Genomic DNA, 12,398 nt, shown 5'->3' with positions numbered 1-12,398 from the left:
GACTACCATATGTGGGGTCTTCCTTAAAAGTAGTATCATCTAGAGCAGGGGTCTCAAACTCCAGTCCCTGAGGGCCGCAGTCCTGCAACTTTTAGACGTGCCTCTGCTGCACCACACCTGAATAGAATAATTAGGTCGTTAGCAAGGCTCTGGAGAACTGATCTACACAAGGAGGAGGTAATTAAACCATTTCATTCCAGTGTTTTGTACCTGTGGCACATTTAAGAACTGTAGGACAGCGGCCCTCTAGGACTGGAGTTTGAGACCCCTGATCTAGAGGTAAAAATAGAGAAAATTATTCGTTAATTAAAATAAAACACTGTTTAAGCCTTTCATTCAGTTGATGGGAGTGAAGGAGGTTAATTTTAAGACTGGTTTCATTATATATATATATATGCTCAAAAAAATAAAGGGAACACTTAAACAGGTGTTTAACACTTGAAGTGTTCCCTTTATTTTTTTGAGAAGTATATATATATATATATCTATATCAAATTATCCTGATTTACTTCATGACAACCCAGAACAAAAGAATCAGTTAGAGAAACTTGAATCCATTAGACGCGGCAGCAATATTCTTAAAAAAGGTACATATAAACATTGTTAAATTCTCTGGCTATAAAAGGTCACAAACATTCTTCTGTAAATATTGCATAATAGTAAGGCTTTCGCAAAATGGCGCCGTGTTAACAGATCATTTTCCACAGTTTTGACTTGCAGGCAAAATCCAAAGCGCAACCCATTTAGCGAAAGTGTTTTGTCTCGGAATGAAACGGGTAAATCCGGGTTTTAACGCTCTCTAAAATCGCGTATTGAATAAAATACCGACTCAATGTAAGTCACAAAATTATGGCAGTTTTAAAACTGATATTCTGATTATAATGACTGCCTGCGAGACTTTACCAGGGAATAATAAACCCCTCTACGCTACATGCTGCCCCAGTGCATCTTGGGATAAAGAAGGTTCCATCGTTGTCTGTGTCGTCAGCAGCCTTTCGACGTGAAATGAGTTTTGTTTCTTGTAATTTTTTAAATGTTTCTGCTATAAAGTAATTATTAAAAGAGCATCGTTGTAAAGGAATATACGTCGGTGAGTTGTTTTATTTGTTGGGTAGAGCAGTATTCTGTACTGGGTGACGTCGTGTTTTTTTGTCCTTTCCCAACAAACATTCGGGCTCCATGTTATGTTTTACCATGGTTTCCCTGCATTCATTTAACTTGAAAACAAATGCGTTTGTGAATGAATGTGTTTTAAATTAAATAAGAAATATCTAGACAGGTTGTGGGAAGGGAACAATGAGTAAACTTCAGATTCTTTCTTTCCTGTAGATTTTGCAGGAGCGAAAAGTCCGTTAAGAAAATGGGTGCTGATAAGAGGTAAGCCTCAACCGAAAGCTCTTCTTATGTTCAGTGGTATTAAAACATAGATGGGATTCAGTGTTTGCATTCTAGAGAACGACCGTTCACGATAAGCTCAATTGTAAAATGGTGCCGAAGTTACATCAGTAGTAAAGCGGAAAAAGGTATGTCCTTGTTCTAGCATCGAAGGGCGTCAATGCTAACATTTTTACCTCGTAAGGAAATTATTTTTGATATGCTAGGTCAGCCAAGATTTATTTCCTCTCATTATCTGAAATAGATGTATTTTAAAAAATCTCCTTCAGCTAAGACCCCTTTAATGTCGAGGCCTAGTTTGAAATTAATTGTTGAATGTTCAATGAAATGCATGTAAATACTGGTCAGAAATTAAAAGATGTGCACTACTATAATTCTTAAGCCATATGTGTTGCTGATGTTGTAGGGATTCATTGTTTTCCACCAATCACCAGCCACCACCAAAATCGAGTTGAATGTAAAAAATGCCAGAAGTACCAGATGCCATAGAACACCCATAAGTTGAGCTACTGTGTTAGTTGTAAACTCAGTATTTACATCCAATCAGATAATGCAAGAGTCTTTATACACATAAAAAGGTTAAATGTGGTTGCATAACCCTGCAAAGACAAGCCTGCTGCTCCTGGTCTTTGATAAATCACAGGTCAAGCTGACAATGTCCACACAAAAATCAAGTATATCAAAGAAGTGGAAATGAGTGTGGTCGACGTATAGCTATACACACAATGTGTGCTAAACATCTTTTAGTCTAAAGTGCTAGCATGTGATTGTTTTTTTTTTTTTGTTGGTTTTCTTTTTTTTCAATTTTTTTCTCCGAAGAGTTTTTGCAGCGCTAGTGGCTCGTATTTTTTAGACAGTAGGCAGACAGGAAGGAGGGTGAGGAGAGGGGGAAGACATGCGGCAAAGGTCATGGGGACCGGGAGTCGAACCCGCGACGTCCGCGTCGAGGACTAAGGCCTCCAAACGTGGGGCATGCTAACCCCCTGCGCCACCACAGCACGCCCCAGCATGTGATTGTTAAAGAACTGTTTCTGGTTAAGGGGGAAATAGTCTGCTCTAAGCAGTGCAGTGCTCCTGATAAAAGCAGTTCCTTCCTCTGATCTGTCAGTAAACTGCAGCTGGGGCGGTTCAGCTTTTCTGAGGTCAGAGCGAGGGTCTTGTGTCGGTGAAAACATAAACTTCTTAGTAAGCTCTACCACCATATTTTTATATTACTGCTTGACTAATGGCCACTTTCATGTAAAGAACTATGGTGTAAATCTAGCAATGTGTGATTATCAATGTTTTGTGTTTCCTTAAACTTGCTGGAGACTGTTGACACACAAATTATGGTTTAAATGATGGAAAACAGTAGTTTTATTAAAGCATTTTGTTTTGATATGAATTAATTTATTATAATAGTCATGTAGATTGTTGTAATGATGTTTTTTTCTGCTGTCTTACAGGATCAGTCGGACTGAGCGTAGTGGTAGATACGGTTCAGAGCAATCCCGTGATGATCCAGACTGGCGAGACAGACGGGACAGAGACCAAGAGCGAGATCACAACTCCAGGCGCTGGAGTGAAGAGAGGCGTGATCGTTATGATGGAGACCGTAGAGGACCACGAGACAGCCCTGAGGTAAGAGCTCAAATACCTGCATATTTGTGTTCTTATTTTGGTTGCTAATATTAAACTTTAAGGCTTTGTTTTGAAGCAGAGAGAGAGGAAACGGCGGAACAGTGATCGATCAGAAGATGGTTATCACTCAGACGGTGACTATCAAGAGCAGGATTACAGACGAGAACCGGGGGATGACAGGAAGAGTAAGACCATCATGCTTGGGGGGTTATCTTCTCACACTACTGAGGAGGATGTAAGTGATTTTGAATATCAGTTTTGCATATTTAGTTTGAGTAAATAAATGTTTATTAAGATACAGTGAATCCTTATGTAAATTGTACTTTTTTGTATAATTTAGATTCGTTTTGCCATTGACCAACTGGAGGGACCCCAGCCCATAGATGTCAGACTGATGAAAAAGAGAACAGGTGAGAACCAGAGGAACCCCGGACCCTTAACTCCCCACCCCCAGGCTTTGACCATAGGGCCAATCTGCTTCCATTCAGACCCATTTTCCCATAGCACATAGGAGAGAGATGTGTGACACAAACAGATGTAAAACTTTTGATGCAAGACTTACTGTTTGAGTACTTTGTGGATCTGTTCAAGGTAAGTACGGCATTACTAGTTATTGAAGTCAGTTGACTGACCCACTCTAAGAGTGTGGTATTCAGCAGGATTTCTTGCTATGGTAAAACTCCTAAGGAGTGGCCTTTTGTGTACCAAACTTGGCCTGGGTCGTGAAGCAGTTTGTGGAAGACTTTGAATAATATGCCCATGGACTCTTAACTAACACACCTCCCGTCTATATTTGAATGCTGTCTCTAGGTATAAGCCGTGGTTTCGCCTTCGTGGACTTTTATCACTTGCAAGATGCTACCAGATGGATGGAGACCAATCAGGTTGCTTCACAATCGCCAAGTCTAGTTTTAATCTTGGGGATCTGGAGAATTGACTCTAAAGGCAACCAGAATGTGTTGAATATGAAGTGTGGAAACTGTAGGAAAATAACTCATAGAATGAATACCACACATCAAAACAGTTTGATTTAAATATAACCAGAGATGTCTATTTGTTTTTGATCTGAAACCTTCTTACATTAACAAAGTGTTTAGTTCTACTATTAGCATTGATACTAAACAGCAGACACATTTTGTGAGCTCTGTATTTAAGATTATGAGCACACCTTTTTGTTTTTTTAGTTTAAATTTTGGTGTCCATTTGATGACTTAAGTGTTATCTTTTTTTTACGCCCAAGTCCTCAGTAGATGGGAATTTTAAATGTTTTCATTTTTTTAATGGAAAAGCTCATGTTTTTTTTTTTTTTTTTCTTTTTCTGTCTTTTTTTTTAGCTGTCAGCTGTGTCTATTAGGATCACATTATACATTCTGCTCCAGCCTAGTCTGGGCACGCGGGTCCCAAACACCTAAAGAAACTTCTTTACATCATGCTCACTTATACATCATGTGCCTGTCTTTAACTCAAAGGCTGTCTGTTGGGGGTCCCTCTCCCCATTCTCTCCCTTCCAACACTGCTTGCCCCAATTGATTAGATATTAGTCCACCATGAACTCTTGAGTGATTTTTGTTTCCTCTTTCAGAAACTTCTGGTCATCCAAGGCAAAGTTGTGGACATGCACTACAGTCACCCTAGGAACAAGTATGAAGACTGGCTCTGCAACACTGTAAGTAAACTCCGGATTTTGACCATTGTTCAGTCCAATCCAATATTTTCTGCACTGGTACAATTGTTAAAGCTCAAGTTGTGTCTCAGGTTGGTTTAGCGTCAAAGTAGACCTCCTTTTGTCTGCGGCAGCTCTGTTCCGGGCTTTAGTAGCTGTTTTTAATAAAAATGATTTGAACGGTTACTTGCAGTGTGGCCTGTACAATTTCCGGAGGCGATTGAAGTGCTTCAGGTGTGGAGCAGCTAAAGCTGGTAAGTAGTTGAATCAGCAGGAGGCCAACCACTGCAGACATCCGCACAGCCTGGGCTGAAAGTGTTGAGGTTTAGCACAACATCTATTACAGTAACTGTACAATCTTAAAAGTATTTTCAGTTTTAAATTGGGTTTAGACAATTAACCATCGTAAGCGAGAAAGGAAGTCCAATATTTCAAAGTAATCCTTGAAGTATTAGTATTAGCTCCCTTAAATTTTTGACCCTCATGGTGTAATCTATATTTTTTGAGGCTGAAAACATCAGGTTTTTAGCACATAATTTTTTAATGTTATTTTAAATCATCATTAAAGGTTATGTTCATGCCGTTTTTATTTCTCTGATTCTCCTAACAGACGGTGAAGCGGGCAATGCCGCTGGGCTCCCTGAACTTCAACCCACTGGTGATTTCTATGGAGACAGTAAGAGCTTTTGTTGTTCCAGATCCAAAAGCTAAAACGATTATCCACGATTGGCTTTTCTTAAAGTGAATCCTTGTCATCTTTTACAGCAATCATCTTGAGAAACATTGCTCCTCTGACCACGGTGGACGCCATTTTGACAGCGCTGGCACCATACGCCAATTTGTCAGCCAATAACATTCGCCTTATTAAGGACAAGCAAACGGGCCAGAACAGAGGCTTTGCTTTTGTTCAGCTGTCCTCCCCTCTGGTAAAACAACCTTGGATACATATCAAATTATTTATCAAAACAAATCACAACCCAGTGGTCTAAAGGTACCATTTTAAATTTGATATCAACTTTTTGCAGGAAGCTTCCCAGCTGCTAACCATCTTACAAGGTTTGCAACCTCCACTGAAACTGGATGGGAAAACAATCGGGGTGGATTATGCTAAGAGTGCTAGAAAGTGAGTCATCTCTGTAATGCATTAAAAGGCATTTAGTTGTATTTATGGAACTACCACTTTTGTTGAACACAAAGTAATTTAACCTTTTGTCTCAACTAGGGACCTCTTATTGCCTGATGGGAATCGTGTCAGTGCTTTTTCTGTGGCCAGCACAGCCATTGCAGCAGCACAGTGGTCCTCAGCTCAGGTTGGCCCATTTTTCTCAGAGTTCCTTGTTATTTTTTCTGCAGCTGTTGCGATCATACATTAATGATCTGTTTTCCACCTTCCAGCCACAGCAGAGCTCAGACGGGATGTCAGAGTATGCCTGTCTGCAGGAAGGTTACGCTCCTCTGTCACAGGTTAGTTCAACGAAGTACATTCAGTGCCAAATGTTTGGAGTAAAAATACACTTATATATGTAGAAAAGAGTTTATTTGTAGGAGTCTAAGATTAATGGGAATGTCATATGTGTAAGTTATACATTTGCTTTGGATGTTTTACAGGACTACCAGACATATTTTCATCAAGGAACAGCAGCCAGTACTTGTCAGGGAAATGGAATCCTAGGAGGTAAATTGCCTTTTTTCACATTAGATCATATAAATGTGTAATGTTTTAACTTTTGTCTTAATTGTAGTATTCCATTTTTTCACAATTAGACTAAATCTGTTACTTTATGTAGAACAGGACTATTTAGCTAAACTCTTCAAAAGCTGCTGTCCTGCATATTTTAAATATGTTGTGGTTTTAATTCTGCTGATTCAAATGGATGAATGTTCTCCTCAGCATGTTATGAAGTTTTGCAGAGTTGTGGAAGTAAATGTTTGTTTCAGCTGTGGTAGAACAGGGACACATTTAAAAACTACAGGACATCTTCTTTTGTACACATACCACAGCAACACTCTACTGCTCTACTTCACTTTAAAGCTTTAGTTACTCAGAATGCTGTAATAATTGGATTTTTTTGTGGTCTTAGCTGCTCCAGGTGTAAAGCTGGTTCCTGCTGCTGTTGTGATATCACAGAGTCCACAAGTCTACCAACCACATATCATTGCGCCACCTGCTGTACAGGTAATGTTATCGATTGTAATGAATTACATAAAGTTGAAAAACAATATCAACCTCTAAAAAAACCCTAAACTCTAATTCCAGGCATTGCCTCTTGCCCAGCAACTGGATGCAAAACCTCAGCCAGGACTTCCAGCTGTTGAATCTGTAGCTCTGCCTGCCTTGGCTGTAGCTGCTGCCCAGGTTAATGGAGCCAGTGCAATACCAGCTGCTGGACCAGCGGGGGAGTCCACCAGTGGTATGGACAAATGTGTTGCTTTAATATACTTTTTTTTTTGTAATGATACAATCTGACTTTTTATTTTACTTTTTAAAACTGCGATTTCAGGAAAATTTGAGCTCCTTTAAATAGGTTTTGGTAGGTTTAATTGATCTAGCAGATGGAGGCCCTGACCAGAGTTGAATGCAAACTTAAGCTGATTCTGACTTTACTCTTTGAAGTATTGATAGAAAAGATACAGCTATTTATAATACTTGTTTATAGCCTTCCTGCTTTGAATATTCATGTTAGCAACCGAGAGGATGTCACACTGTGTGATAAAGCAACTGATGGAAAACAGGGTTTTGCTATCTTGAAACACGAAACAAATTTTTAGCATCTTATCAGTAAATGCCAGTAGTGACCCAGTCTTATCTGTTTGACCCCCATTTAACAACAGAAATGTCTTAATGTGTTATAGAAAACATAGCTTCCTATAAGTACCTTCTCTGACTTATTGCCTCAGCGATACTGAAGATGGTAAACTAAGTCCACTAGTCACCAGTCAAGGTAGATTAAGCTGAAGGTTTTCTGATGACTCTTTAATTTCTAGGACTTTTTGTTAGTGTCTTATACAGCAGTAATAACCTAAATATCCTAAACCGGTTCTATCACAACTTTTTAATGTGCTTACCAGGATTCTGTTAACAAGTATTAACTTGATGTTTCCATAATCAACAGGTTCTGTTCCTGATACATCTACCTATCAATATGATGAGTCCTCTGGCTATTATTACGACCCTCAGACTGGCCTCTACTACGACCCAAATTCACAAGTAAGTAACACAAAATCCTTAATATCAGCCAGTTTGGTTGGAGAGATTTCATAATGTTTTGATTCTTTACATCACTGCTTTATGTTTCAGTATTATTACAACACTCAGACTCAGCAGTACCTGTACTGGGATAGTGAGAAACAGACATATGTACCGGCCTCAGGCAACATAAACCCTGGGCAGAATGATAAAACAGCAAATGGCTCAGCGGGAGGCAACAAGGAGCCTAAAGAGAAAAAAGAGAAACCAAAGAGCAAGACTGCACAGCAGGTATTTTTTGCAAATCCCACTTTAAGGCACTTTTTATCTGTTCTGTTTAGCTTTATCTGTTTTATTACTGTTTTTGTTTTTAAACTTTGATTTTTAAATATTTCAGATTGCTAAAGACATGGAACGGTGGGCTAAAAGTCTCAATAAGCAGAAAGAAAACTTCAAAAGTAGCTTTCAGCCCATCAGCCAAGAAGAGAGGAAGGAGGCAGCAGCAGCTGATGCTGGATACACATTGTTTGAGAAGAAGGTATGTCATAAGATTCAACAAGTAAACGTCCAAGCGGGTAATATTTGACAAATTTCGATAAAAATGTTGAATGATTCTTTAGCAGGTAGGTCTAGACAGACTCATGCAAGAGGTTGCGAGGTGCGCTGAAGAGGAAGCACTTCCTATAAGCTCTGCCAGTTCTTCTAAGGTATTTCCTCTTTCTGGAGTTTCATTAGGTGTGGCCTCCGAGTTATCTGGTTTTTATGGGACGTTCGCTCTGTGTTTGTGGGTTAGTGTGGCCTGGTGGCAGCCTACAGTGGAGACAGTGACCCTGAGGAAGGAGTCGCAGGAGGAGAATCCGATGGCGGGGACCTGAGTCTGGACAAACTGACAGACTGGAAGAAGATGGCCTGTCTGCTGTGTAGGAGACAGTTCCCCAACAAAGAGGGTTTAGTGAGACATCAGCAGCTGTCTGACCTTCACAAGGTATCACCCTAACTTACTGACTTCTGGCTGATTTGTTTCAAATTTCAACAGTCCAACTAAAAAAAAAAAATCTGTTTTCTCTTAGAAAAACCTTGAAGTTCTCCGCAGATCTAAAATGAGTGAAGCAGAGCTGGAAGAGTTGGAAAGGAAAGAAACAGAGGTTTGAGCATACACTCATATGCTTGGATATATTCATCTTACTTTGACCTTTTTTTAATTTTAAATATATATATTTTTGGCATCAGCAAAAATACAGGGACAGAGCAGCTGAGAGAAGAGAAAAATACGGCATTCCAGAACCACCAGTGCCTAAAAAGAAGAAATTCAACCAGCCAGCACCAGTCGTGTAAGAGCATTTTTGTGTATTTCAAGACACAAATTGTACTTTTTTTTTTTTTGTCTGTTTTACTATACAAATGTAATATTTCTTTTTTACCTGTGCAGAAACTATGAACAGCCCACTAAAGATGGCCTTACCAGTGATAATATTGGGAACAAGATGCTGCAGGCCATGGGCTGGAAGGAGGGGAAAGGTCTTGGCCGCAACCAGCAGGGCATCACCGCTCCGATCGAGGTACACACCGTAAAGCTAGAGATAATGGGCTCCATCTCGCTGAGCAGCATTAATTACTGTAAAGCGTGCTAATGCGTGTCCTTTTCCTCTGCAGGCACAGTTGAGAACTAAAGGAGCTGGACTTGGCACCAAGGGAACCAACTACACTCTGTCTGCTTCAGATACATACAAAGACGCAGTCCGGAAAGCCATGTTCGCCCGCTTCACAGAATTGGAATGATTTGTTTTCTAATTTCATTGCGTTGGTGTCATCTGTGAAATATCAGCCATACTATCGCAGAGGAGAAAATGGACTCCTGTTAAATAAATCCACTCTCTGTATGACACATAATGGTTAACTTACTGTCACAAAATGGACCACCAGAGGAGATTTGTTAAAGTTACATGAAGTTGCAAAGGATCTAATTTATAAATTGTACATATGCATAATCAGTTGTTTTTGTTGTTTTACATTGCTGTTTTTGTCTTTTTTCTTCTTTTGATTTAAGTTTGTCTTTGCATGACTGTACAGTTTATACAAAATCTTGTCAAATGTAAAGAAAATAAAATTTAAGATCAAAATTGGGATCATTACATAAGACTGAGTCTTGTTATGAGAGGTCAGCTGAAAGTTGGTGCAAAGTTCAATTTTAGTAATTCAATTCAGACAGTGAATCTATTATTCGTGTTAAGATTCATTACTTCTGGTATTTTAAGACTCATTTTAATATTGTAGATTAGGTGATGAAGACCAAAATTCTGTTTATCAAATTAGAGTAAGACCTATAGAAAGGGATTTTCAACACAGAACTCTGATTGTGGCTGACATTTAATGGAAGACTGGTTCTTTGACATTTATTCAGCGGATACTCTGAGACACTTCACAGATGGGCTAAGCTGCTATGTTATTGCTGAAGAAACGGGGGAATGCAGTGATGTATTAGCATAATAAAAGTTAAGTGGAAGGAAAATGTTTGGATGAAAAAAATGCTAAGTTTTACTTTTCATTTGTAGATCAAGGGTCCAGATTCTTGATTAATTAAATTTAAGATGTTCACTTCACACCCTGACTTTAGACAATATATGGATTATTGTCGAGGATGAGAGCAGATTCGTCAGTTCAGATGTGCTGAAGGGAAATATTGGAACTAAATAGGGTTCCTCAACATATCAGAGTTATGTCATAAAACACATAACCTTGTTGAAAAAAAATACAGCCCCACAAGGGTGAAATGTTTTGTTGCTTCTCTCCTCACTTGAATTGGCGCTTCTCTCTGAATCGATGTATACTTTAAAGCACACTAGTGTGAAACCAAGGTTTTCATTTTCATTCTTGCACAAGCAAAACCTGTGGACATGCTTTCTCTGAGCCGAATTAAGCAACAAAGATTCCTTTTGCTATCTGTCTGTCCAGTTCATCCAGTTCATACCAGCTCAAACAAGTTTAAAGAATGTGAGAAACAAAAATAGGTTCAGCAGTTCACACATTTTATAGTACGTCCAACAAGTTTATGCTTAGCATGGATTGGCATATAAGTTTTAAAGAAAGACCTTTTTTAAGTGAAAATACAAAATGAAGCAGATTAAAGGGAAAAGTCAAGACATGTCAGGTTTTCTACTCTTCACATGAAGCAGGATGAGTGACTAAAAGTCAGAGGTAATAACATTTGTGAGGAAAGTGTGATCTGTATATTTCAGCTTGTTTAAGGAGGACAGCAGAAACTGTTCTGTTTCACAGGACCAAGAGTCCAGTCCAGTCATTTAGCATGGAAATAACCCTGATGAGTTTTTGTGTGTTTATTTAAAATTTGGAATATTTAATGGTTACATATTTTTCATCATTTTAATTGTTTCATTTATGAGCATGAGAAGAAAAAACATTTTGAAGGGGCACCCACAGAGATTCTTTTGGGAGTTGTTTTCTGAATTTTTATGAAATTCTGTTTAATCAATATGTTTCCCACAGTAAACTGATTTTTGTGAAGGAACTTGTATCAATATGCCCACTTATGGAACAGATTGTGTCAGAATTTATTCTGTGTACTTTAGATCTGAATATCCATCCATCCATCCATCCATTTTCTGTTCACCCTTGTCCCTAATGGGGTCGGGAGGGTTGCTGGTGCCTATCTCCAGCTACGTTCCAGGCGAGAGGCGGGGTACGCCCTGGACAGGTCGCCAGTCTGTCGCAGGGCAACACAGAGACATACAGGACAAACAACCATGCACACACACACTCACACCTAGGGAGAATTTAGAGAAACCAATTGACCTGACAGTCATGTTTTTGGACTGTGGGAGGAAGCCGGAGTACCCGGAGAGAACCCACGCATGCACAGGGAGAACATGCAAACTCCATGCAGAAAGACCCCGGCCGGGAATCGAACCCAGGACCTTCTTGCTGCAAGGCAACAGTGCTACCAACTGCGCCACTGTGCAGCCCAGATCTGAATATACTATCTATAAATAATTATAGAATATTATATGTTTTTTAATGACTTTATTAGTATATATATTTTTTGATAGTCAGATATATAAATATTTAACAACTCTTAAATTATTGTACTGTTCTACGTTTGGTCTTCCATACCAAACTGACCCCTAGAGGCCGCTAAAAGTACCGTTTTTTTGAGGCAGGTGACTTCAGATGTGTTTTGAGAATATCAGTGATTTTATTTTGGTTCCTGGAGGCAATAAATAAATAAATTACATGTTATGTTTTATTGTATAGTTGCCACACATTACATTTGTTCCTAATTTTCTCGTCAGTCATGTTTTCCTGCATCAGTAAATAATTTGACAGAGGTAATTATAACCTCTGCTGTAATTACCCATCAGTTGTTCAGCAATGACTTAGCCGAGAAAAACCCGTCAACATTGAGAAAACTGCAAAAAAAAAAAATAATGCTGCTAGATCACTCACTGGCAGCACAGAGCTGGAACTTTTTCAGATTGTTTCTTAGTGCGCTTTATTCGCTCTTTCACCCGAACAGAA

The 12,398-nt window shown here is 39.1% G+C and overlaps 1 protein-coding gene across 3 annotated transcripts; it reads left to right on the top strand.

The window, feature by feature from the left end:
• The first annotated feature begins 931 nt into the window (after positions 1–931).
• On the top strand, positions 932–9,991 carry rbm5 (RNA binding motif protein 5). 3 transcript variants are annotated; one of them, XM_028002390.1, is made up of 25 exons: positions 932–1,090; positions 1,330–1,377; positions 2,841–3,015; positions 3,095–3,250; positions 3,356–3,425; positions 3,826–3,899; positions 4,598–4,681; positions 4,872–4,932; positions 5,289–5,354; positions 5,444–5,604; positions 5,704–5,801; positions 5,901–5,988; positions 6,074–6,142; positions 6,287–6,353; positions 6,760–6,854; positions 6,936–7,089; positions 7,792–7,886; positions 7,977–8,156; positions 8,263–8,403; positions 8,486–8,572; positions 8,659–8,850; positions 8,936–9,010; positions 9,096–9,196; positions 9,295–9,424; positions 9,519–9,991. In XM_028002390.1, exons 2-25 carry the CDS (start codon positions 1,361–1,363, stop codon positions 9,642–9,644), a joined length of 2,562 nt encoding a protein of 853 aa, XP_027858191.1. In that variant the 5' UTR covers positions 932–1,090; positions 1,330–1,360; the 3' UTR covers positions 9,645–9,991. The 3 variants fall into 3 exon arrangements, with proteins under 3 accessions (XP_027858191.1, XP_027858193.1, XP_027858190.1); XM_028002392.1 differs by having other exon boundaries at positions 3,092–3,250; positions 8,489–8,572; XM_028002389.1 differs by having other exon boundaries at positions 933–1,090; positions 3,092–3,250.
• Positions 9,992–12,398: the final 2,407 nt, after the last annotated feature.

The sequence above is a fragment of the Xiphophorus couchianus genome, chromosome 20 (assembly GCF_001444195.1).
Source record: "Xiphophorus couchianus chromosome 20, X_couchianus-1.0, whole genome shotgun sequence".
Classification (NCBI taxonomy): Eukaryota; Metazoa; Chordata; class Actinopteri; order Cyprinodontiformes; family Poeciliidae; genus Xiphophorus; species Xiphophorus couchianus.
Note: the sequence above shows the minus strand (reverse complement) of the source record. Positions and strands in the feature narration are given on the sequence as shown.